The 25,570-nt window shown below is 44.0% G+C and overlaps 1 protein-coding gene across 1 annotated transcript in view; it reads right to left on the bottom strand.

Moving 5' to 3' along the window:
- Positions 1–25,184, bottom strand: part of PITPNM3 (PITPNM family member 3) — a 793,517-nt gene extending 768,333 nt beyond the window's left edge. Inside the window, exon 1 of the mRNA XM_040423477.1 lies at positions 25,057–25,184. Within this exon, the coding sequence (XP_040279411.1) occupies positions 25,057–25,090 (34 nt within the window). The 5' untranslated portion in view covers positions 25,091–25,184. The remainder of the gene's footprint in view (positions 1–25,056) is intronic.
- Positions 25,185–25,570: the final 386 nt, after the last annotated feature.

Genomic DNA, 25,570 nt, shown 5'->3' with positions numbered 1-25,570 from the left:
TGCTGACACTGAGTTCTGGCTGCAGTTGAGAATGCTGGCACCGACTGGTGGCTGATATTGGTGGCTGTGGCTGGTGGCCGAGACTGTTGGCTGTGGCTGAGACTGCTGGCACTGTGACTGGTGGCTAGTGGCACTGACTGATGGCTGAGACGGCTGGCACTGACTGGTGGCTGAGACTGCTGGCACTGTGACTGGTGGCTGTGGCTAGTGGCACTGACTGATGGCTGAGACGGCTTGCACTGACTGGTGGCTGAGACTGCTGGAACTGTGACTGGTGGCTGCTGGCACTGACTGATGGATGAGATGGCTGGCACTGACTGGTGGTGCTGAGACTGCTGGCAGCGACTGGTGGCTAATATTGCTGGCTGCAGCTGCTGTCTGTGGCTGACAGTACTAGGAGTGTGCGGCTCTGTGATGCACGTAATGGCAGTGCTCTGAAGTGGAGAGCACAACATAGAGGGCGGAAATTGGCCGGCGCGCTGGTGTAGGCGGTGCGAGCGGCTTGTGGAGCGCCGTGTGATGATTGGTCAGCGCTCCGTGCATGCGCACTTTAATTATCGGCACACACGCACGGATGCATCGGCAGCCCTGAGCATGCACACAACATTTCCCTCTCACATGCACATGAAGCTTTCACAGGACGGCTCTGCCCATGGCAGACAACCGTCCAATCAGCGTACGCCGTTGCCGCAGGCCCAATACTACTCTGTGTCTGGGCAGCCAATGAACGCCAAGCTGGTGAACAGGTCAGCCAATCAGGTCAGGGATGCCTCCCCGGCTTCACCCAGCTGTGCCCGGCTACCTCATGCAGCGCTAGGTTGACTACCACATCCACACATCGGATTCTCACTCAGTTTTTGTGTGTGTGACAGTCAGCACCATGCAGCCGCCCCAGCGCTGAGAGCCGGACCACGGAGCCGCCCCCAGTTGCTACTCTTCTCCTCACAGAGCCCGTGGGGAATGGAAGTTGCTGGGCTGTGAGTGCCACGGCAGAGGGGCTGGATGGGGCTTGTGAGCGGTGTGGGCGGCGTGTGAAGCGCCGTTTGCTCATTGGTCAGCGTGCTGGTGTGGGCGGTGCGGGGGGCGTGTGTATCACCGTTTGTTCATTGGTCGGCATGCTGGTGTGGGCGGTGCGGGTGGCGTGTGGAGCGCTGTGTACTGATAGGTCCCCGCGCCGCGCATGCCCAGTATAACAAACGACACACACACACGGACAGGGCACTCACACAGGGATTTTATTATGTAGGATATACCCTAAACATAATATAGGTGAAACTCGAAAAATTAGAATATCGTGCAAAGTTCATTTATTTCAGCAACTTAAAAGGTGAAACTAACATATGAGATTATATTGTTATAATTTGGATGATTATTAGTGATGAGCGGCAGGGGCAATATTCGAATTCGCAATATTTAGTGAATATTTGGTAGAATATTTGTCATATTCGAGAAGTCGAGATTATTTACTTGATTGCGAAAAATTGGCAATGTAATATTCGCGTAATGCGCGCGAAATACAGGCGTGGGTCACTATAGCTACATTTTTCAAGCTGCTAGAAGTTTCCTGAGACTGGAGAAAATGGTTGGCATGGCAGAACATTACATTAGCTTTATATGCAGATAGAGTGCTCCAATATATTTGCGATTGCGAAATCGGCACTAATGATGCAAATATTTTGGCGTAATACGTGCAACTTCACATTTTAACAGGTCTGACTACTTTTTAGTGATTGGTGCAAGTATTGTTGTGAACTTGTTACATCACAGCACTATATATATGTATGTAGCATACATACATACTGTACATGCATACAGCCCTATGTATGTAGCATGTATGTATGGACAGCAGAACCTATCAGCTACACTATATCACGATCTAACCTACACTGACTATCTCCCAGTAACTATCTGTATTATATATATAAACTAACTAACTAACTGACTATCTAATGTAATGACACAGGAAAGCAGAGCAATAACACCGCTGTCTCTCTCAGATCTGCAAAATACTGCATACAAGGGCTGCTGGGGAGGTTCTTATATAGTAAGGGGTAGGCAACTTTCCTATTGGTTGATAGGGATGTTGCTAAGCTCAGACAAAGTCATTGCAGCCTTCTCATTGGCCCACAAGCAAGAAGGGAGGTTACTCATGAAAAAAAAATCTTGAATATTCGAAATTACGAATATTTATCACTATATTCTAAATATTTGCGAATTCTCGAAGTGCCAATATTCGAGATTAATATTCGCTATTCGAATATGCGCGCCCAACACTAATGATTATGGCTTACAGCTTATGAAAACCCCAAAGTCACAATCTCAGGTACCCTTTGCTTAGGGGGTATGGATTAATTAGCTGACTAAAGTTGCATTACTGAAATAAATTGACTTTTGCAAGATATTCTAATTTTTCGAGTTTCACCTGTACACACACATTTATCTATCTTTGCACTGCACATGAGAGATAGATAGATAGATAGATATAAGCCCTAAACATGACACACACACCTATATATATATATATATATATATATATATATATACAGTACAGACCAAAAGTTTGGACACACCTTCTCATTCAAAGAGTTTTCTTTATTTTCATGACTATGAAGGCATCAAAACTATGAATTAACACATGTGGAATTATATACATAACAAACAAGTGTGAAACAACTGAAAATATGTCATATTCTAGGTTCTTCAAAGTAGCCACCTTTTGCTTTGATTACTGCTTTGCACACTCTTGGCATTCTCTTGATCAGCTTCAAGAGGTAGTCCCCTGAAATGGTCTTCTAACAGTCTTGAAGGAGTTCCCAGAGATGCTTAGCACTTGTTGGCTCTTTTGCCTTCACTCTGCGGTCAAGCTCACCCCAAACCATCTCGATTGGGTTCAGGTCCGGTGACTGTGGAGGCCAGGTCATCTGGCGCAGCACCCCATCACTCTCCTTCATGGTCAAATAGCCCTTACTTTCAAAGTTTTCCCAATTTTTCGGCTGACTGACTGACCTTCATTTCTTAAAGTAATGATGGCCACTCGTTTTTCTTTACTTAGCTGCTTTTTTCTTGCCATAATACTAATTCTAACAGTCTATTCAGTAGGACTATCAGCTGTGTATCCACCTGACTTCTCCTCAATGCCACTGATGGTCCCAACCCCATTTATAAGGCAAGAAATCCCACTTATTAAACCTGACAGGGCACACCTGTGAAGTGAAATTTCAGGGGACTACCTCTTGAAGCTCATCAAGAGAATGCCAAGAGTGTGCAAAGCAGTAATCAAAGCAAAAGGTGGCTACTTTGAAGAACCTAGAATATGACATATTTTCAGTTGTTTCACACTTGTTTGTTATGTATATAATTCCACATGTGTTAATTCATAGTTTTGATGCCTTCAGTGTGAATCTACAATTTTCATAGTCATGAAAATAAAGAAAACTCTTTGAATGAGAAGGTGTGTCCAAACTTTTGGTCTGTACTGTATATACACACACTGTAAGTAGTGCAGGGAAATAGGGAGCCGCCCCCAGCAGCCACTCTTCTCCTCATAGAGCCTGTGGGGAATGGAAGTTGCTGGGCTGTGATTGCTATGGCAGAGGGGCCAGATGGGGCTTGTGAGTGGTGTGGACGGTGCGGGCAGCGTGTGTAGCGCCGTTTTCTCATTGGTTGGCTCGCTGGTGTGGGCAGTGCATGGGGGCGGTCTAGCACCGTTTGCTCATTGGGCGGCGCGCATGCCCAGTATAACAAACGGCACACGGACATGGACACAGAGCACTCACACAGGGATTTTATTATCTAGGATACACAAATAAGTGTATGAAGCATTGTTCCCTCAGGTTCAGTTGTTTTTCATCCCGTTCTCAATTTTTCAAAATTTAATTCTATCATTTCAAAAGTAGGAAGCATGTCTCAAACTTCATATCTCATGGGGATGTTAAATGGTCTCCTTTTGTTTGATAAAAAAGTCGGTATTCTCACATTAGCCTATTCCTGGACACTCCTTCCTTCTCCACTCAGGTAGCTGTCAGTGAAGGTGCGCTTCTATTGTCACACACTTCATGTTTTACTGTGGTTTATTGTTAGCTTTCAATAGCTTGTGTTTTCTTCTGTATAATGACAGACATTTTTAGGTTTCATTATATCCCCAGTCTCACTAAAGAAAATTGGTTCTCTTTCTCCCTCCTTGTGTTGTAACCCAATTGTCAAGTACTGGTGATGAGTGCACCAAAGTCTTGGGTACATTGTAAGACGCGTGAGACAATAATTGTCTCCATTTTCATAGTATTTCAATTTCTTAATAAGGACCTTTCATCAGTTTTAACATTGCCCCCGTTGATTTGGTGCCTTGTATTCTAATGAGCAGTATCGTCGAAATGGGGCGGAGACGCAGTCTTCTGCTGTGGGCGTCTCCTTCTCCCGGACTGTGAGCGGTCCGCTCTGATTGGATAGCGCTCACAGCCAAGGAGAAGGAGACGCCCACAGCAGAAGACTGCGCCTCTGCCCCATTGCGACGATACTGCTCATTAGAATATAAGGCGCAAAATCAACGGGGGGCAACATCGGACGAACGGGGGGGGGCTTTTGAAAAAAACAAAACATCCATGGCATCAGTGGGGGCCACCCTACAAGGTAATGCCATAATTTGCCTATGTTAAAACTGATGAAAGGTCCTCTTTAAGTAAAACATGGTAATGAGAATGTCATTAGTTAAATGTGCACAACAACAAAAAAATGATTTGGTAAACCAATTTTCACAGTAGTGTCAGGAACGGTAGAAGAAAGCAGTAAGGAAATTATGTAAATTTTAAAGGATGTTTTAGAGTCAGATTAATTTGGATATTATTCATGCTGTAATTCAGTCCAATTATTTAAAAAAAAGGATCAATCTGGTAGTTGATAGCACTTTCTACTTCCATTTCCAATGTGAAATTCTGCACCTCTGCCAACTGTCCATTTATATCTTTCAGAAGCCTTAATTTTCCTGTAACCCTTCGGTTGCCAGTTCACTTTTCACTGCTGCTGCACAAACAGTTAAAAGCCACTTTCAGACAAATCTAATACTGGTGTATTTATACTCCCATATAACTTCTGCAAGTCCTGTCGCAACCGCAATTCTAATGACCCAAAATGACAGCATCATAGCGATCTATGATGTCAGTTCGAGTCAATAGAGCCAGGTCGAGACTGGCAACCATCATACATATGGCACATATATGCAAGAGTATTAATCTTGTGTGAAACTGGCCAATGTAGACGTTCTTCCATGTTCTTCTACGTTACCAAATTAGGCTAGTGTTACACCTAGATTTTTAACTCTCAATACAAAAATCTCTAAAGTCGCTGTCTATTGGAATGCATTGAATAGCTTAAAAATCTCTTCAAAATCCCTCAAGTCAAGTGAGTTACTAGTGATTAGTTTTTTTTAAATTGCTACATGCTGGGTTTTCTGAACTACTGTTTACTTCCATAGAGTAATATGAAAAATTGCTTCGAAATCTCTTGAAAATCACTTGTTCACACTTCAATGATTTCATCAGTGAGCCAAAACCAGGCGCTGGTCCTGAACACAGAATAGGTGTAAATCTTTCCCTTACACCTTATCACTATGTAGTCCCCACTTCTGGTTATAGCTCACAATCACTGATGAAAATCACTGACCAAATAGCTGAAGTGTGAACTGGGACCTTAAAGAGGTTTTCAGATCACAGCAGGATCAATAAGCTCATTTTAATTAAACATAACTTGCCAGCAAAATGTAACGGTCATGTCCACACTCACACAGGGGGAAGGATAGTGACCACTGCGCTCCACCCTCACCCCTGGCCCTGCCTACTTGCCTCACGAGTCCTGATGACAGGGAACAACTGGACGACAGTCCCTAACTTAGGATACGTGCAGGGAAGACAGACAAGACAAAATACGGAACATGAACGGACCGGGTCAGAACCAAGAGAGCTACGCAGTACAAAGGGTTAAGCAAAGAATGGTCAGGAGAAGCCAGGGTCAAATACCAGGAGAGTAGAGAAGTACAAGAGGAGTCCTAAGAGAGTAGTCAGGTGGGAGCCGAGGTCACAATACCAGGACGGATGCGCAGTACAGGAGGAGCAGGCAAAAGGATCGTCAGGGAACGGAATCAGGTGTGTATTCAGTAGTCCAACAAATAGCCTGTATTTATAGTGGGGAGTGAGGGTCATGTGACGTGGCCAGCGTCACATGACCGACAGACCAACCAGTTGAGCACCGAGTGATCAGCTCGGCGCTCAAGGCAGACTTAGGAGCAGGGAGCTACCTAGCAGTAAAGCCACCCTGGGAATGAGGTCAAACACAGATCCTCATTCCCAAAGCTAAGCAACAGTTCTGTGGGCAATGGGGTACCGAGTGCACCGTCGGAACCCCGTTACACAAAATAAATTTTCCAATACACTATAAGGGATTGCTCTCTCAAGCATGGCGGCGGTGACAGATTCTCTTGCAGGCCACAGGGTTAAAGTCCAAATGTTGCTTTATTTTTCATTACAGTCCGGCAATACAGGCAAACCCCAGTTATAGCTCACTGGGTAAGGTGAAGGTCCAGCACCAAAAAAAAACATAAACCAAACCAAAATAAACACCTGCCCATCTGGGCTCTGGCTAATACAGTGAAGATCCTACAGTAGGTGAACCCGATTTTGTGTCAATCTCGCTGTATTTCTCGGCGAGATTGAGCACATACGAGCCCCATCGCGGGAGCCAGCGCCGAGCTGGCTTGCCGCGATGGAGAGCAAGCGCGTCATAGAAGCGACGGGAGATCCGACTTGGATTCCCGCCAATTCTACACGTGTGCGGCGTTTGTTATGAATCCTGAGGGGGAAGTCCCCGCCGGATTTTAAATAAAAATCCGGCCTGGGTCCCGCCCTCAGGAGCATACCGGGCCCTTAGGTCTGTTATGGGTTGTAAGGAGAGCCCTCCCTACGCCGAAAAAAACGGCGTAGGGGTCCCCCTACAATCCATACCAGACCCGTATCCAAAGCACGCTACCCGGCCAGCCAGGAAGGGAGTGGGGACGAGCGAGCGCCCCCCCCCCCTCCTGAGCCGTACCAGGCTGCATGCCCTCAACATGGGGGGTTGGGTGCTCTGGGGCAGGGGGCGCACTGCGGCCCCCCCACCTCAGAGCACCCTGTCCCCATGTTGATGAGGACAGGGCCCCTTCCCGACAACCCTGGCCGTTGGTTGTCGGGGTATGCGGGCGGGAGGCTTATCGGAATCTGGGAGCCCCCTTTAATAAGGGGGCCCCCAGATACCGGCCCCCCACCCTAAGTGAATGAGTATGGGGTACATCGTACCCCTACCCATTCACCTGCAAGAAAAGTGGTAAAAACACAAATAAACCACACAGTGTATTAAAATATTTTATTTTTCTGCTCCGGAGGCCGCCCCCTGTCTTCTTTATTAGCTCTTTTACCAGGGGGGGGCTCTTCTTCTTCCGATATCCCGACGGGTCTTCTCCGCTATCCGGGGGGGTCTTCTCAACTCTCCGGGGTTCTCCTTCTGTCTTCTCCTTCTGTCTTGTTGTCTCCTTCTGTCTTCTGTCTCCGGGGGGGGCTCTTCTTCTTCCGATATCCCGACGGGTCTTCTCCGCTATCCGGGGGGGTCTTCTCAACTCTCCGGGGTTCTCCTTCTGTCTTCTCCTTCTGTCTTCTCCTTCTGTCTTGTTGTCTCGGCGCACCCCGATTCTTCGTCTTCTCTTCTTGTTTTCGCCTCTCTCTGTTGTTGACTCGGCGCACCCCGGTTCTTCGTCTCGCGAGACGAAGAACCGGGGTGCGCCGAGTCAACAACAGAGAGAGGCGAAAACAAGAAGAGAAGACGAAGAATCGGGGTGCGCCGAGACAACAAGACAGAAGGAGAAGACAGAAGGAGAACCCCGGAGAGTTGAGAAGACCCCCCCGGATAGCGGAGAAGACCCGTCGGGATATCGGAAGAAGAAGAGCCCCCCCCGGAGACAGAAGACAGAAGGAGACAACAAGACAGAAGGAGAAGACAGAAGGAGAACCCCGGAGAGTTGAGAAGACCCCCCCGGATAGCGGAGAAGACCCGTCGGGATATCGGAAGAAGAAGAGCCCCCCCCGGAGACAGAAGACAGAAGGAGACAACAAGACAGAAGGAGAAGACAGAAGGAGAACCCCGGAGAGTTGAGAAGACCCCCCCGGATAGCGGAGAAGACCCGTCGGGATATCGGAAGAAGAAGAGCCCCCCCCTGGTAAAAGAGCTAATAAAGAAGACAGGGGGCGGCCTCCGGAGCAGAAAAATAAAATATTTTAATACACTGTGTGGTTTATTTGTGTTTTTACCACTTTTCTTGCAGGTGAATGGGTAGGGGTACGATGTACCCCATACTCATTCACTTAGGGTGGGGGGCCGGTATCTGGGGGCCCCCTTATTAAAGGGGGCTCCCAGATTCCGATAAGCCTCCCGCCCGCATACCCCGACAACCAACGGCCAGGGTTGTCGGGAAGGGGCCCTGTCCTCATCAACATGGGGACAGGGTGCTCTGAGGTGGGGGGGCCGCAGTGCGCCCCCTGCCCCAGAGCACCCAACCCCCCATGTTGAGGGCATGCAGCCTGGTACGGCTCAGGAGGGGGGGGGGGGCGCTCGCTCGTCCCCACTCCCTTCCTGGCTGGCCGGGTAGCGTGCTTTGGATACGGGTCTGGTATGGATTGTAGGGGGACCCCTACGCCGTTTTTTTCGGCGTAGGGGGGGCTCTCCTTACAACCCATAACAGACCTAAGGGCCCGGTATGCTCCTGAGGGCGGGACCCAGGCCGGATTTTTATTTAAAATCCGGCGGGGACTTCCCCCTCAGGATTCATAACAAACGCCGCACACGTGTAGAATTGGCGGGAATCCAAGTCGGATCTCCCGTCGCTTCTATGACGCGCTTGCTGGGATGTGCTGTCGCTATCCCAGTGAGTGCGAGATCTCGGCACCACATCGCCGAGTATCAGCGCGACGCTGTCGTGCTGAAAACACAATCTCACAAACACCTACTGTAGCTCACTTATTGAACACAGGTCACACAGAGAACACGGCTTCTCTAGCCAGCAGGGCAGACAGCTTTTCAGACTTTCTTATGGCATTACTCTCCCCAGACTGACAGCCTGGACTGTTCTTTATTTCCCCTTGACGATCCCAGCTGGCTTCAGCTGGGGATCCCTCAGGCTAGGGGAAAACCTGCCCCAGAATGGGGTGGACCGGGGAGGTCCCTCTACCAAGCCTATCCCCAGTCCAATAAAATCCAGCCCATAAACTTAACAAAACTGTCTCTGCAACCTACACATTGCTGAGACCATTTTAACTTTCTGGATTTCATTTACCTCACCAAGTTGAGGAACCTGGGTGGGATATACACCCCTTCCAAGACTTTACCATGCACATTTATGTCCACCTTACTATCTTACTACAATACTTACTGTTGCATTGATTGGCTGCTGGAACCCAGTCACATGACTTTCCTTTTTACACAAATCCTGTATCTGCTGACATCACATCTATCTTTAGAATACCAGGTTTGTAGTCAGGTTTAAGCATGAGCATGTCACAGCCCGGGTTGGGGGCAAGTCATGGTTAATTAAGGTGGGTTAATTGGTCTTGCTGGGTACTGGAAAACCCTTTTTAGCAGTTTTTAATCTGCCCAAAACACTGCATAATTGTGTCCCACATACCTGTTTTTCATGTCAAAACTTTCCTTCTCCTGATATCAGGTCTACTGCACTCTGGTAGGATGTTTACATGTAGAACTTCCTGTTTTCATCAACTTCCTGCTGGGTTTTATAATCAATTCTTCCTAGCTAACATTGAGAGGGGAGATATAGAGGAACATGACTACTGCAGAGGGAACAGTAAGGCCTCATGCACACGAATGTGTGCCCATGCTGTGGACCGCAGACCCATTCACTTGAATAGGTTCCGCGATCCGCATCCAACGGTCTGCACCGCGAAAAAGTAGTGCATGCACTACTTTTTTGCGGTGCAGAGGCACGAACAGAAACCCCACGGAAACGCTTTATGGTGTTTGCATAGGGTTCCATACCTCCGTTCCACACCGACCTTCCAGATTGCGGACTGCACCAACCTTTCGCAATACAGCCACGGCTTGGCAACAGCCGTGTGCATGAGGCCTAAGGCTGGTGGAGCAAGCCCTGTAAAACATTACAGAGCAAAGTATTTGATGAGCAAACCCAGCAGAAGCTAATGAAAACAGGAAGCTCTGCATGTTAATATCCTACCAGGATGCAGTGATGCTGAGAACAGGGAAGGAAAGTGCCGATGATAAACAGGTATATGGGGCAAAAATATGCAGTTCTTATGATACTCTGGGCTTATAAAGATAATTTTATTATGAAACTGGAGAACCCCTTTAGACTTTTGACTGTTCTATAGAAAGAAGTCTTAAGACTTCTTTCTATAGAACAGTCAAAAGTCTAAAGGGGTTCTCCAGTTTCATAATAAAATTATCTTTATAAGCCCAGAGTATCATAAGAACTGCATATTTTTGCCCCATACAAGAGATTCTATATAGAAACTAAAGGATATTTTCTTATCCATCCCATGCTTCTGCTCCTATGTGTTACATTAGGAACCTATTCATCCTAACAATACTAATATTTTTGTGTTTGCAAATGTCATGAGGCATTTGTTACCATGAGAACTGTATAGCATTTGTTATTTGCCTCCAAGATTTTGCACACATACTTAGTGGGTACTTACTTATTAAAAGGAACCTGTCAGTAGGTTTGGGCCCCTAAACCACCTGCATATTCTTATACAGCTGAGGTTTTGTGTTCCAAACCCGCCTTTAAGAAAATCACCGTTGCTGCATTGTTAAGTTAAAGAACATATGAATTACTGGAGATAAGTCTGGAACTATGAGGACAACACACCTTGCTTCACTGTGCATGCTACAATGTATACTAGCTCACTTTATCTGCACAATATGCAAGCACCCACTGGGGGACAGCCCCAGATTGTTCTGCAGTAATCTGTATTCTCTTCAATTTAAAGACACGGTAATGGGTTGTTTCATTATAGGCAATTTTAAAACAGTAAACCCTTGCTGCAGAAGGAGATGATGGTGATTTAGTGGCTTCAGACCTGCTGACAGGTTACCTTTAAACAAAGTGAACAATGGAAAAGGGGAATTGTACAGGCGCACATGCTATTTGCATCAATTAATTAATGAAAAAATATAATCCCTAGGACTGTGATGGCTAACCTCCAGCACTCCAACTGTGGTAAAACTACAACTCCCAAGATGCACACTTGCTTGGCTGTTCTCAGAACTCCACAGAAATGAATGGAGCATGCTGGGAGTCGTATTTTCACCACAGCTGGAGTGCTGGAGGTTAGCCATCATTGCCCTAGGATATATGGGTTGGTAAACTGACAGAGTCAGTCAGTGGGTATGATCTTGGTCTTCTATGTACAGTATATTGTTGACCTAAATGAACTTCATAGCAATCATCTTTGTTAATCCAAATTTATGCTCAAGAATGTTCATTTCTGGCCTGACCACTGTCATAAATTACTTTATAAGTGCTAATAGCTTAGACGAGGTTCACAAGCTCTAGTATAGGAACAGAAAAACATGGAAAAATAATGAGAACCTGGATCTGGGTTATGCTAGTGCCAACTAATGCCATTGACTATAATGGAGTTCATCAGGTTTTTGTTTCCGGAATTCAGCAGGACAAAATATCACTACGTGCCCCTAATAGACCTTCTCCACAGATGTGAACCTAACCTTACTGGGCTGTTAGGTAACTCCCTTGCTCACTATTGGTTAGTTAAGTGGTGGGGTCAATTAATGGACATGGTCTTGGTCTTCTAAAGGACACAAATCTATGGTATTTATCTGAAATTTCCCGGGGTTTTCATATTCCTAAAGTTTCTGAAGTCAACAAATGAGAACTACTTTCTTTATCCACATTAGATGAAGGGTCTATTTGCTGTCTTTAATGGATGCAGATAGGTCAGCTACCAAGACGCGGGAGCAAAAGAAGTTGTAATTTGATGGAGAAACTTTTTTTCTACTTCGTTAGAGCTATAAATTTTGTACTGGTTAAACCACTTTCTTAAAGAGGACATACAGTGTATCACCACTTTAACAACTGTAAACATAATACACTTACCAATTACCACTGCCCTGTGAGTGTATAGCTAGTACCTCCGTTCTTGAGTTCAGGGCATTGATAATTCTCTCCCACAATACCTGAAGCTGCCACTGCTTTGCCAAAGGGGTGGCTACCAGGATTCTTCACTCAGGGAGTAGTGATTTTATTCCTTCTCACAACACATTAAATGTAACCTTCTTTGTAATGTGTGGCTCATTGCAAAGAATCATTAGAAGCTGCCTACAGCTTAGCATCTGTGATAACAATTACACAATCAGCTCTATGCTGGTGAGAGAAGTTTACTTAGCAGATCTGATTATTTTGAATGAATTTTCATGTTTTTAAAAATGTGACAGCATCAGAGTGAAGATTATAAACTCTTGCGGGCAGGGTCCTCTACCCCTCTGTACCAGTCTGTTAATAGTTAATATTTCTGTGTAACCCCAGCAGGATGTACAGCACCATGGTATTAATGGCGCTTTAAAATAAATATCAATAATAATAATAATAATAATATCACTCTCTGTTGAGTGAAGGATCCTGGTAGCTGCTCCCATGGCAAAGTTGGCTTGAGGTATTCTGGGATATAGTTATTGGGGCCCCAAACTCAGTAATGGGAAAGTGCTAGAAAAAAAAATATCTGAGTAATATCTTCAGTGATTGGAAGCAGATAGTTGACCTTTTTTTTATACTTTAATGGGCCAAATTTAAAATTAAAATACAGTAAAACCTGAATTACCTCTATAAGGCCAAACCTGTACCATGACTACAATCACCATCATTATGATGGCTGTATTTGCCATATTGTCACATCCTTCACATCCTTGATGAGATGTAATCATTCTGCATTCTGATGGTATTCTATGTTAGAAAAGAGGTTTCACAGCTGATTTTATACTTAACCATTAGGCAAAAGAGTTTTATGTTGATATCAGCTCAGACAATGAGTTGAAAATGGGGGAATGTTGGCTACTGTGGCATAAGAAATGTGTAAGGACAATTATAATTTTGAGGATATTCAAAAACAGTTCCAAGTTCACACATGGGAAAGACCGCACCGATTGGACCCATGTAGGAAAGAGATTTCCACCTCTTAGCATTCTGTTCAGTCTCTATGAGGTTCCTGAACCTTGGTCTACAGCCCACAATCTCACAATTGTTTCTTCTGTTAGTATGCCATTTTATTGGTTTGGTTAAGTCAAGAGTTCAGCAAAGGCGTCTTTGCATGAGCAGACCATGCAATTAAAAAGGTAATGTTTAGGATTATGTAATTTCTTTGTTCATTAGTTTCATAACCACAAGACCTGGAGAGGGAAACCAAACCATGACAGAATAAATTTAGATCAAAACTTTTAAGCATACCCCAAAGAAATTAAGAAGCAAGAATACGCTGCTTATAACTGGAAGCCAAATTCACATCTTTCAAGGTTTCAAACAACTGGGACTGCACTGAGAAGGACATTTAGTTCTCCGATATCTCTATTAAATGATTTCTCAGAAAAACAGAACAGGATAACACTGGAGGGCAGGACCCACACATACAGAATCAGTCTCATGTCAACCCATCCTCTATAAGAACACTTATACAGTAAATGACAAAAATGATTATACCGTCGTCGTGAGAAAGACTTTCCTTTCATCACACAGCACACCTTCTTTGGGATTGTTTTGTTATCAGACATAGCAATATTGAAGGGAAAGACAGCATTTTCATTGAAGCCCTGGATCTTGAAAGATAAATACCTACAAACACTGTCCCAAAAAAAGTAATGGTCACCGTGTCACCCATATAATAGAAATCATACAATGGTAAATTGCATAAAAACTACTCAGACATAAAAACATGTAAAATACAATTAAAAAAAAAATCAAGTAGCTGGTTGTTCTCGTAGGTGATACAGTGATCATGCATGGGAAAAAAAGATGTTCTTGTAAACACACTGATAATCTCAAGAGGGCAGTTGTAGTGTAGTAGCTAAACTAGTATAAATGAATGAACATCACTATACTATAATACTGTACATACTAAATGCAATTTCTACACAGCATAAATCCAGTCAATATGCATACAACACAATACATTGCTGCACCCTAAGCAACTACCATATCAGATCCTAACATGGGGTTCCTTATCGTTATGCTCAAACCTCCTTCCTGAGGGGGCTTAAAGGCTAGTATGATAGATGACACATGGTAGGTGTGGACCCTGTGACATACTTAGCTTTAGGGTCTCAAACAATGAAGTTATCTCAATGTTATCAGACACTCCTGGTCAACTAGTCTTGCAGGTGAATAATCAGCGGAGTTGGATTTTGAGGGGATTTGCAGCCAATGACTATTATTTCCATTAAGATATACACTTGTCGAAGCTATCTGGATGTTCTCCCCTTCCTATAACCAACTACATGTACAGTCAGGTCCATAAATATTGGGACATCGACACAATTGTAACATTTTTGGCTCTATACAACATCACAATGGATTTGAAATGAAACGAACAAGATGTGCTTTAACTGCAGACCGAATCAGGTGAACGGTGTAGGAATTACAACAGTTTGCATATGTGCCTCCCACTTGTTAAGGAATCAAAAGTAATGGGACAATTGGCTTCTCAGCTGTTCCATGGCCAGGTGTGTGTTATTCCCTCATTATCCCAATTACAATGAGCAGATAAAAGGTCCAAAGTTTATTTCAAGTGTGCTATTTGCATTTGGAATCTGTGGCTGTCAACTCTCAAGATGAGATCCAAACAGCTGTCACTATCAGTGAAGCAAGCCATCATTAGGCTGAAAAACAAAACAGACCCATCAGAGAGATAGCAAAAACATTAGGCGTGGCCAAAACAACTGTTTCGAACATTCTTAAAAAGAAGGAACGCATCGGTGAGCTCAGCAACACCAAAAGACCTGGAAGACCACGGAAAACAACTGTGGTGGATGACCGAAGAATTCTTTCCCTGGAGAAGAAAACACCCTTCACAACAGTTGGCCAGATCAAGAACACTCTCCAGGAGGTAGGTGTATGTGTGTCATAGTCAACAATCAAGAGAAGACTTCACCAGAGTGAATACAGAGGGTTCACCACAAGATGTAAACCATTGGTGAGCCTCAAAAACAGGAAGGCCAGATTAAAGTTTGCCAAATGACATCTAAAAAAGCCTTCACAGTTCTGGAACAACATTCTATGGACAGATGAGACCAAGATCAACTTGTATCAAAGTGATGGGAAGAGAAGAGTATGGAGAAGGAAAGGAACTGCTCACGATCCTAAGCATACCACCTCATCAGTGAAGCATGGTGGTGGTAGTGTCATGGCCTGGGCATGTTTGGCTGCCAATGGAGCTGGTTCTCTTGTATTTATTGATGATGTGACTGCTGACAAAAGCAGCAGGATGAATTCTGAAGTGTTTCAGGCAATATTATCTGCTCATATTCAGCCAAATGCTTCAGAACTCATTGGACGGCTCTTCAGAGTGCAGATGGACAATGACCCAAAGCATACTGCAAAAGCAACCAAAGAGTTTTTTAAGGGAAAGAAGTGGAATGTTATGCAATGGCCAAGTCAATCACCTGACCTGAATCCGATTGAGCATGCATTTCACTTGCTGAAGACAAAACTGAAGGGAAAATGCCCCAAGAACAAGCAGGAACTGAAGACAGTTGCAGTAGAGGCCTGGCAGAGCATCACCAGGGATGAAACCCAGCGTCTGGAGATGTCTATGTGTTCCAAACTTCAGGCTGTAATTGACTGCAAAGGATTTGCAACCAAGTATTAAAAAGTTTGATTTATGATTATTATTCTGTCCCATTACTTTTGGTCCCTTAACAAGTGGGAGGCACATATGCAAACTGTTGTAATTCCTACACCGTTCACCCGATTTGGATGTAAATACCTTCAAATTGAAGCTGACAGTCTGCAGTTAAAGCACATCTTGTTCGTTTCATTTCAAATCCATTGTGGTGGTGTATATTTATGAACCTGACTGTATGTGTAGATGAGGGCAGCACAGATAGCCTTAAAAATGATTTTCTCCAAGACGCACATCACCAGGATGAATCTCAAACCTGATGAATCAATTCTTCCATCTCTAGATGTGAGCAAGCAGGTTTATGGGAAAATTGCCGAGCAACCATGGGCGGCCACCACCTAATGTCTTAAAATTTTCATGCAATGAGGGTTCTTTTCACAAATACCTTTAATGTTTCTTACTAAATGCTTCCACATAAGTGTACCTTAATTGTAATTCTGCCTGTATCATCATCGTGCCTATGCTACTACCTTATTACCATATATCAGCTTAGCTTAACTATCAATTTGTTTTCAAGGAACAGTTTTCTTCATTTGCACTGACTGTGGAAGTTGTTTAATTTTGTATTTAAAGTCATCAGCAAGCAAAAAGCAGTGGTTCCCTCAACCATTCTGCTGAATAGATTTGCATTGGATAGACTGCTGACTCTAATCGAGGGCAAATTGCTCCGCTCCCAGTTAAGGCTCTGCTGCTGATTGATTAGACCATTGTTCTGATCCTTTTTGATGTGTACATAATTACAAAGTGGCACAGCATTGATAGACCATGCTCACAATGCATATAACAGGGTTATATTTTTGAAGATTATTCTTGGTGCTTGGGAGGCAATTAGGATAATCAACCCAGACCTGGACATGGAAACCTGTTGTGAAGAACAGCTAGTTCATTATCAGACAGGCCTCATGCACACGACAGTTGTTTTTTGCATCCGCAAATTGTGCGTCCGCAAAAAGAAAAACGGATGCGGCATCCGTTTTTTTTCCACAGATCCCTTGTAATAAATGCCTATCCTTGTCCGCAAATGTGAAAAAAGTAGGACATGCACTATTTTTTTTTTACTGAAAGGAAACACGGACAACGGACGCGGAACACAAACGGATGAACTATCAGCATGTTTTTGGGGACCCATTGAAATGAATGGGTTCCCATCCTATCCGCAAAAAAAACGGAACGGAGGCCTCGTGTGCATGAGGCCTTATAAGAATTGCTTTATACAGGAGACACTGTACTATGGAGGCGATCTATATTCCACCATATGGTTCTTTGTGTGGCACTGTAACAAATGGAACCTTTCAGCAGATACAGTGGATACATGCTGCCCTAACCGCCATCAATAGTGTCCAGTTCCCTCTTTACAAAGAACTATGGGGGAGATTTATTATCTCCCTGCACCAGAACAGTGGCGTTAAAAAGTCACAAGTGTTTGCGACTTTCTAAATGCAACTTTAAAAAAAATGTTGCAAAGGGCAGTTCTTATGATGCCTTTGCCACATTTCAGAAAGAGGGCGTGGGAAGGAGACGTGACCAGCCGCCACTACAAATTTATCTTTATTTTTGATAGTTTTCTGGCACAAATGAAGCCAGAAATCTATGGCAGCTCAGAGCTTCTGTAAATTTCTGTTCAGGCGCTCGGACTGCCAGAGGATGCGCCTAATTTAGGACGAGCACTGGGTCTTGATAAATCTCCTCCATAGTTTTCAAATAAGCTGAGCTTGGAGAGAAGTGTCCCCTGGGTGCTTCCCTTCACCTCCCCCCCTGTCCATCTTGGTTTCATTTACATGTTTCTTCTTACTTGAGTCTAGAGACAGGACTGTCAATAAGGCTGAGCCAGGTGGTGAGAAGCTGGAGGGGAGCACCGAGCGGAGAGTTCTCACCATGCAAAGGTTTTTATTTTTAAGAATGGATGGAGGTACTTTATCAAGGCTTGCTTTTGTACCCAGTCTTGATATCCCTTCCTCCACCAGAAGATGTGCTTTATTTCTGACGAGGGGCACGCCTCATGATAAGTTAAGTGCATCCTCTGGAAGTCCAAGTGTCTTGATTGAAATCTACGCCTTACCAGTGCGATGGCAGAGTAAACATTTAGGCCCAATGGAGTTTAAAAAGTTGCAGTTTTTATGCCAGTTTCATATATAGAGGATCATAGTAAATGACCCCCTATTCTTTCTCTGAAACCCTGCAGCGTTTCGAGATAGTTCTTTGTAATACAGGAGCTGGTCAGTATTTCATGCAGCCCATCGTAAGAGCAGCAAGATCTGCTGTGGGGTTAATGTAACTTAACTGGATTGCAATTTTATCTGAATTGAATATGAGCAAAGATTGGATTGGCTTCTATCCCTTGTGCTTGGGGAATTGTTTCTTTCAGCATGAATCTGATGACAGGTTCCCTTTAACATCTGCACGCCTCCATATGAAATTGGTGCAGACACATGCACCCCTCTAGGTGCCATATTATGTGTCATAATGCAGCCCCGTGCAGGAACCCTTTATACGGTTGTCATGATGGTCTCACACCACAGAAAAACTGTATGACATTAGTTGTTTTTTTGAGTTTTTTTTCCTCGTTTTAGCAGAAGTGACAGTTCCTCTTAATTTAAATGTACAGCCGAAATACATTTGCAAGACCAGGGGCAAATTGTTTCAATGTAGGATTTTTCCATTCACAATTCTTACACCGCACTTGATATGGTTGTAACACTTCGAGAAAAATGATGTCTTGAAATAACTGATTGCAAAGGAGTGGAAGCTAATTCTTGTTACCCTTCCTAGAGGCGATGCTTGCAGCATAGCGATTAAGGGTGCGAAGAGTTTACCGAGACTGACAGGGGAGACATTTAGAGTCACATTGAGTGACAGACAGAGAGATGCGGTCACAATGAGTGACATGGAGAAAAAATTGTAGAAATCGCAAGCAGACAGGGTGCTGAATGAGGAAAAACTCAATATCCCAGTTGGTTGTCAACGAATCCCTGCTGCGCCAATAAATTACGGGCCATTATATATTATACTGTTAATGCAATCATAAATGGAAGACGCTAAACCGGTTTAGCTTTGAGCCACTAAATGTTGGTTGTCTGAAAAAGAAAACAAAATCAATGTTTCAAGTCGAGAGTAAAGTGGAAGAAAAACTTCATGACCCAGCAGTGAATTGATTTACAACTGGGTTCAGGAAATATTAAACCTGTCATGTTTCCTATACTCACATCAGTCTTCTCTTTTGTATGTCTTAAAGGGACCATTATAATTGCGGCCAGAAGAAAGTTCTTGATCCTTAGACTTAACGATCCATAAAGCGCCTGTTATTAAAACGTGGGGCCTGATCGTATGCACGGTGAAGAAATACAACTGGGAGGGTTGGGGCACAAAGGGATACGTTCTGATGCTGCATTACTGATGATTTTATTCGAATTGAATGCAATCATTGAATGGAAATGCTTTGTAAAGCATTTTAATATGTTTGATCCAAAATTTATAGACTCTGTATTGCAAATGGGCAGGAAAGTCACCGTTTGGGTTACATATACCATAAAACTTGAAAAATAAGGGCAAGGATCCTGTATTGGAGCCCCTACAGGTGTGCAGATATACAGTACTTTTACCTGAGGCATTATAGGTCTCTACAGGTCCATATGTGAGGACATGTAGGGGGTCATTTATGAAGCTGAAATACGCCTGTAGTAGGCATATTTCAGGCACAATCTGCGACTTTTCCCCGCTCACGCCAGGTCTAAAAAAGTAGGGATGCCATGGGTGGGGACGGGCCGTCTCATTTACCATTTTGTATACCTTTTTTTAGGTGTCGAAAAAGGTCTAAATGGAAAACAAGTAGGAAGCTGGCTTACATTTAGACTGGCACGGCAGAACATTACAATAGCTTTATATGCAGATAGAGTGCTCCAATATATTCGCAATTGCGCAAATCGGCCAGTCTCAGGAAACTAGCAGCATAAAAAATGCGGCAAAAGTGACCTACACCTGTATTGCGCACGCAATACACGCATATTACATTGCCGATTTTCGCAATCAAGAAAATAATAGTGAATTTGCGAATTTATGATGAATATTTGCCCAAATATTCGCAAATTCGAATATTGGCCCAGCCGCTCATCACTAGTCTATAATTACCTGCGAAGGACCTTGATCCTTTTTTGAATATGGGCACCACATTTGCCTTACGCCAATCACTTGGCATTGTACCAGTACCTAGAGAATCCTTAAAAATTATAGGGGCACAGCAATGACTGAACTGAGCTCTTTAAGAACTCTTGGGTGTAATCCATCTGGACTCGGAGCCTAGTTCACATTTACCCTAGTTAACTTGTTTTGGACCATATCTACAGTTAGCCAAGTGAGTATATTACAGGATGTACTAAGAGCCCCGGCGCCACAGATATCAGCTCCTTTCTCTTCTTTTGTATATACAGAGCTAAAAAAAACATTTAGTAACTCTGCCTTTTCCTTATTTTAAGTGACTGAACCCCCCCACCCCCCCTTTATCTACCTGTTCGGACCTTATTTTTTTAGCATTTTTATATTTAAAGAATTTTTTGGATTTGTTTTGCTCTCTTTTGCCACCTGCTGTTAGTTTTGTATTTTTGCAAATTTTATCTCCTTTTTACTGATTTTATTAAGCTCTTTGTAATCTTCAAACGCTACAGCTGACCCCTCAGATTTGTATTTTTTAAATGCCCTTTTTTTTATCTTTTATTGCCCTTTTTACAGTAGCTGTAAGCCATGGGGCGGGGGGGTTAATTTTAGCCATTTATACTTGTTACCTAAAGGAATACATTTTTTGGGCAATTACTCAATGTGGATTTAAAGCTCTCCCATTTATCCTCAGTATTAGGCCTCATGCACACGACCGTTTATTTTTAAGGTCCGCAAAAACGGGGTCTGTAGGTCCGTGATCCGTGTCCGTTTTTTCTTCCGTGGGTCTTCCTTGATTTTTGGAGGATCCACGGACATGAAGAAAAAATCGTTTTGGTGTCCACCTGGCCGTGCGGACCCAAACGGATCCGTCCTGACTTACAATGCAAGTCAATGGGGACAGATCCGTTTGACGTTGACACAATATGGTGCAATTGCAAACGAAACCATCCACCATTGACTTTCAATGTAAAGTCAGGAGTCCCTATTATACCATCGGATCAGAGTTTTCTATCATCCGATGGTATATATATATATATTTTTTTTTATTGCTTTAAGCATCCCCATCACCATGGGAACGCCTCTATGTTAGAATATACTGTCGGATATGAGTTAGATCGTGAAACTCAGATCCGACAGTATATTCTTCTAACACAGAGGCGTTCCCATGGTGATGGGGATGCTTCAAGTTAGAATATACTAAGAACTGTGTACATGACTGCCCCCTGCTGCCTGGCAGCACCCGATCTCTTAAAGGGGGCTGTGATCCGCACAATTAACCCCTCAGGTGCCGCACCTGAGGGGGGTTAATTGTGCGTATCATAGTCCCCTGTAAGAGATCAGGGGCTGCCAGGCAGCAGGGGGCAGACCCCCCTCGGCCCCCCTCCCTCTATTGTATTAATTTCATTGGTGGCACAGTGTGCGGCCCCCCCCCGGCCCCCCCTCCCTCCCTCTATTGTATTATTTTCATTGGTGGCACAGTGTGCGCCCCCCCCGGCCCCCCCTCCCTCTATTGTATTATTTTCATTGGTGGCACAGTGTGCGGCCTCCCCTCTCCCCCCCCCTGATCATTGGTGGCAGCGGAGAGTTCCGATCGGAGTCCCAGTTTAATCGCTGGGGCTCCGATTGGTAACCATGGCAACCAGGATGCTACTGCAGTCCTGGTTGCCATGGTTACTTAGCAATATTAGAAACATCATACTTACCTGCTCCTCCTACTGGTAAGTGACAGGTCTGTGCGGCGCATTGCTTAATGATCTGTCACTTACCAGTAGGAGGAGCTCACAGCTGGTCACAGACAGCGCAGCAGGTAAGTATGATGCTTCTAATATTGCTAAGTAACCATGGCAACCAGGACTGCAGTAGCGTCCTGGTTGCCATGGTTACCGATTGGAGCCCCAGCGATTAAACTGGGACTCCGATCAGAACTCTCCGCTGCCACCAATGATCGGGGGGGGAGAGGGGAGGCCGCACACTGTGCCACCAATGAAAATAATACAATAGAGGGAGGGAGCCGCACACTGTACCACCAATGAAAATAATACAATAGAGGGAGGGAGGGGGGCCGGGGGGGGGGGCAGCACACTGTGCCACCAATGAAAATAATACAATAGAGGGAGGGAGGGGGGCCGGGGGGGCCGCACTGGCCACCAATGAAATTAAAACTAGGGAGGGAGGGGGGTCTGCCCCCTGCTGCCTGGCAGCCCCTGATCTCTTATAGGGGCTATGATATGCCCAATTAACCCTTCAGGTGCAGCACCTGAGGGGTTAATTGTGCAGATCACAGCCCCCTGTAAGAGATCGGGTGCTGCCAGGCAGCAGGGGGCAGCCTTATTATGTGACAGTAGCTGCTCCCAGTCTATGCCCTATAATGCTGCCCTCAACCCAGGGAAATTAGCCTTTTTAAAATTCAGTGTCTTTGCTTTGCCTGACAGAGTTTGCTTCTTATAGTTTAGGGGGAATATAATTATATTGTGGTCACTATTACCTAGTGTTTTTCAAACAGTAACATTTCCAACAAGCTCTGCATCATTAGAAATTACCAGATTCAACAGAGCATTGTCCCTAGTGGGAGCTTCTAGAAACTGGCCCATAAAGTGGTCCTGCAGCAAGTTGAGGAATTTTCTCCCCTTTGAAGTTGAGGCTTATCCTCAGGATAGTTCATCAATATAAAATCTTTAGGGATCCGACTCCTGGCACCCTCGCCATTCAGCTGTTTGAAGAAACTGCAGTGCTCCAGTGAGTTTTGCGTCCTCTTCCAACACCTGTGACGTCATGTTCATCGGCCGCATGGCCTAGACGCAACTCATTCATATTCAAGTGAATGGGTCTGATCTGCAATACCAAGTACAACCACTATTCAATTCCAATGGATGGTGCTGTGCTTAGTAAACTGTGAGGACGCTGCAGTGCACAACAGAGTGCCATAAGCTGATTAGTGGGGATGGCAGGACTTGGACCTCCGCAGTTCTGATATTGATGACCTATCCTGAGGATAGGTCATCAATATTAAAAACCCAGACAACCCATTTAACTGTGCATCTATTCTCCCCAGAATCAAGAATAAAACCTTCATAATAAGGCATGCAGAGCTTCACATCAATGAGCTCATAGATTACAATTGGCACCATATTACAGCTCTGTACCACAGTTTAAAAATGATTGTTATGCGAAAACAATTAGATTTCTGTTTCCAAAAATTTTGTTTGATGAAAGCAAACAATTATGCCAAGACATATGAATGATCTTCTCAACATATAAGCTGATTCCTATCTTTACAAATATTTGTAGGTGCATGTCCATAATGCTCATCCAAATCTCAGCTTTAGTCAAGGTTGCTAAAATAGTGAACAATATTACAAATTGAGTAGTTACAAAGGTTCTGTACCTCCAATCTGTGTCTGTGTATGGTGGGACTTGGTTGGTGTAAGTTACATTTTGTACAGTATGAGTTGTTTTTACAGTATGTTTGCTAGCCATTATATTGTTATACATAGTACATGACTGAGCACTAGATTAAAAAAAACATCATGTCTGTCATTCCTACAGCATGTGAAGACTTGTAGCCTGACATCATCCTCTTGTTAGTATTACTAGATAATTACATATAGAAGTTACTTCTTCTAGCATAGGTTTCACAGTTTGGAGAAAAGTTTTATTCTATGAACTACAAGTCATAGGAATTAATCTCCACAATAGACGTATGTACTGTAGCCCTCTTAGGATCCTCAGTCTCCAGTTTGGAGAAAAGTTGTGTTCTATGAACTACAAGTCAAAGAAATTCATCTCCACATAGACATAGATTTATCTACTGTAGCTCCCAGGATCCTCAGTCTCCAGGTTGGAGAAAAATGATATTCTATGAATTACAAGTCAAAGAAATTCATCTCCACATAGACAAAGATTTATCTACTGTATCCCCCAGGATCTTCACTCTCCAGGCCGGAGAAAAGTTGTGTTCTATGAACTACAAGTCAAATAAATTCATCTCCGCATAGACATAGATTTATCTACTGTATCCAACAGGATCTTCATTCTCCAGGCTGGAGAAAAGTTGTGTTCTATGAACTACAAGTCAAATAAATTCATCTCCACATAGACATCGACTTATCTACTGTAGCCCGCTTAGGATCCATAGTCTCCAGTTTGGAGGAAAGTTGTATTCTATGAACTACAAGTCAAATACATTTACCTCCACATAGACATGGACTTATGTACTGTAGGCCTTTTAGATGACATGGTAGGGGATACACTTTATGGCTCAATTTGTAAATAATTCAGTAATATTTGGTAGACATAGTAATAGTCACCAGAACACAAATATACAAACCATAAAGCAATCCCTTACAAGAAGATTTGTATGGTCTAGAAAGGGGTGGCTACTGTATGTGACAATCTATTTCAGCATTACCAATGTAAATCCATCAGTGAGCACCTTCTCGCTAGACCTGGTCTGCTTCATGGACCATGGAAATGTTCATACCAGGTGGGACAAGAGAGATCAACTGCCAATCAACAGCAACAGGCTCATGTTCCGCATTCCAACACATTAGTTACATTTTTTCCCAGCTGCCAATGACTTTGTTTTTCACCGTGACAATGTTCTCGAAGCGGAGATGGTCTCAATAAACACACAAAGGTGACAGCCAGGTGTCTGCTGCAAGGTTGTGCAAGAGGAGGAGAAACCAAATGACACGCTTGTACATGTGATACCTTTGAACAGGTAACTAAAAAAAAAACTAAGTAGTAACAAACAACAAGCTTTCGAGACTACTTAGATCTCTTCATCAAGCTGATGAGACTTCGAAGCGACATGCTAACCAGAGGTTAAACTGCAGTTACTGTTCCCGCCATGCCAGGTATCAACCCATGTCACATCTCATTGACTCAAACTGCAACCCTACCCGGCAAGAGGAGGCAAACAATCAGCAGACCCTGTGCCTGCTTTGCTCTTTCTTACCTGTTTGTGGAGCCCGAGCCATTTGTGCGTACATGCAATCACAAGTCTGCTGCTATTCCAGGCTGTGGGTGTCTGCAGGCTTCCCGCAAGCTCCCAGTATTTCTTTCCTGCAGCTGATCTCTGGTTGAGATTTCATAGCAGTGAAAGCTGCTATGTGCTTTATTCTAATCCTCCCCCCCCCTTCCTTATTCGAACACGGACATTTATTTAGCTTGGCTGCCTCTAGTGGCTCTGAAGAGGCTGAGATGCCTCACAGGCTTCTATTACTGTAAAACAGACATGTACAGAAACATAGGTAACTGCCGCCGTCTTATTATTTTCTTACCTTTGTCACATAACATTAGAAATGCTTAATTATATTAGAAATAATTAGAGCAATGGCAGGGCAAAGCCGTTAGGAGATCCCTACGCATTCCTCTAGTCCACAAGATGTACCTCTAAGCAACATATCAGCTAATGCTACATAATTGAACAGGCAAAGAGGCTATATTTATTTAATGAATTGCAAATCTGA

This window comes from Bufo bufo, chromosome 3, assembly GCF_905171765.1.
Source record: "Bufo bufo chromosome 3, aBufBuf1.1, whole genome shotgun sequence".
NCBI lineage: Eukaryota > Metazoa > Chordata > Amphibia > Anura > Bufonidae > Bufo > Bufo bufo.
This window is presented reverse-complemented; position numbering and strand designations above follow the sequence as displayed.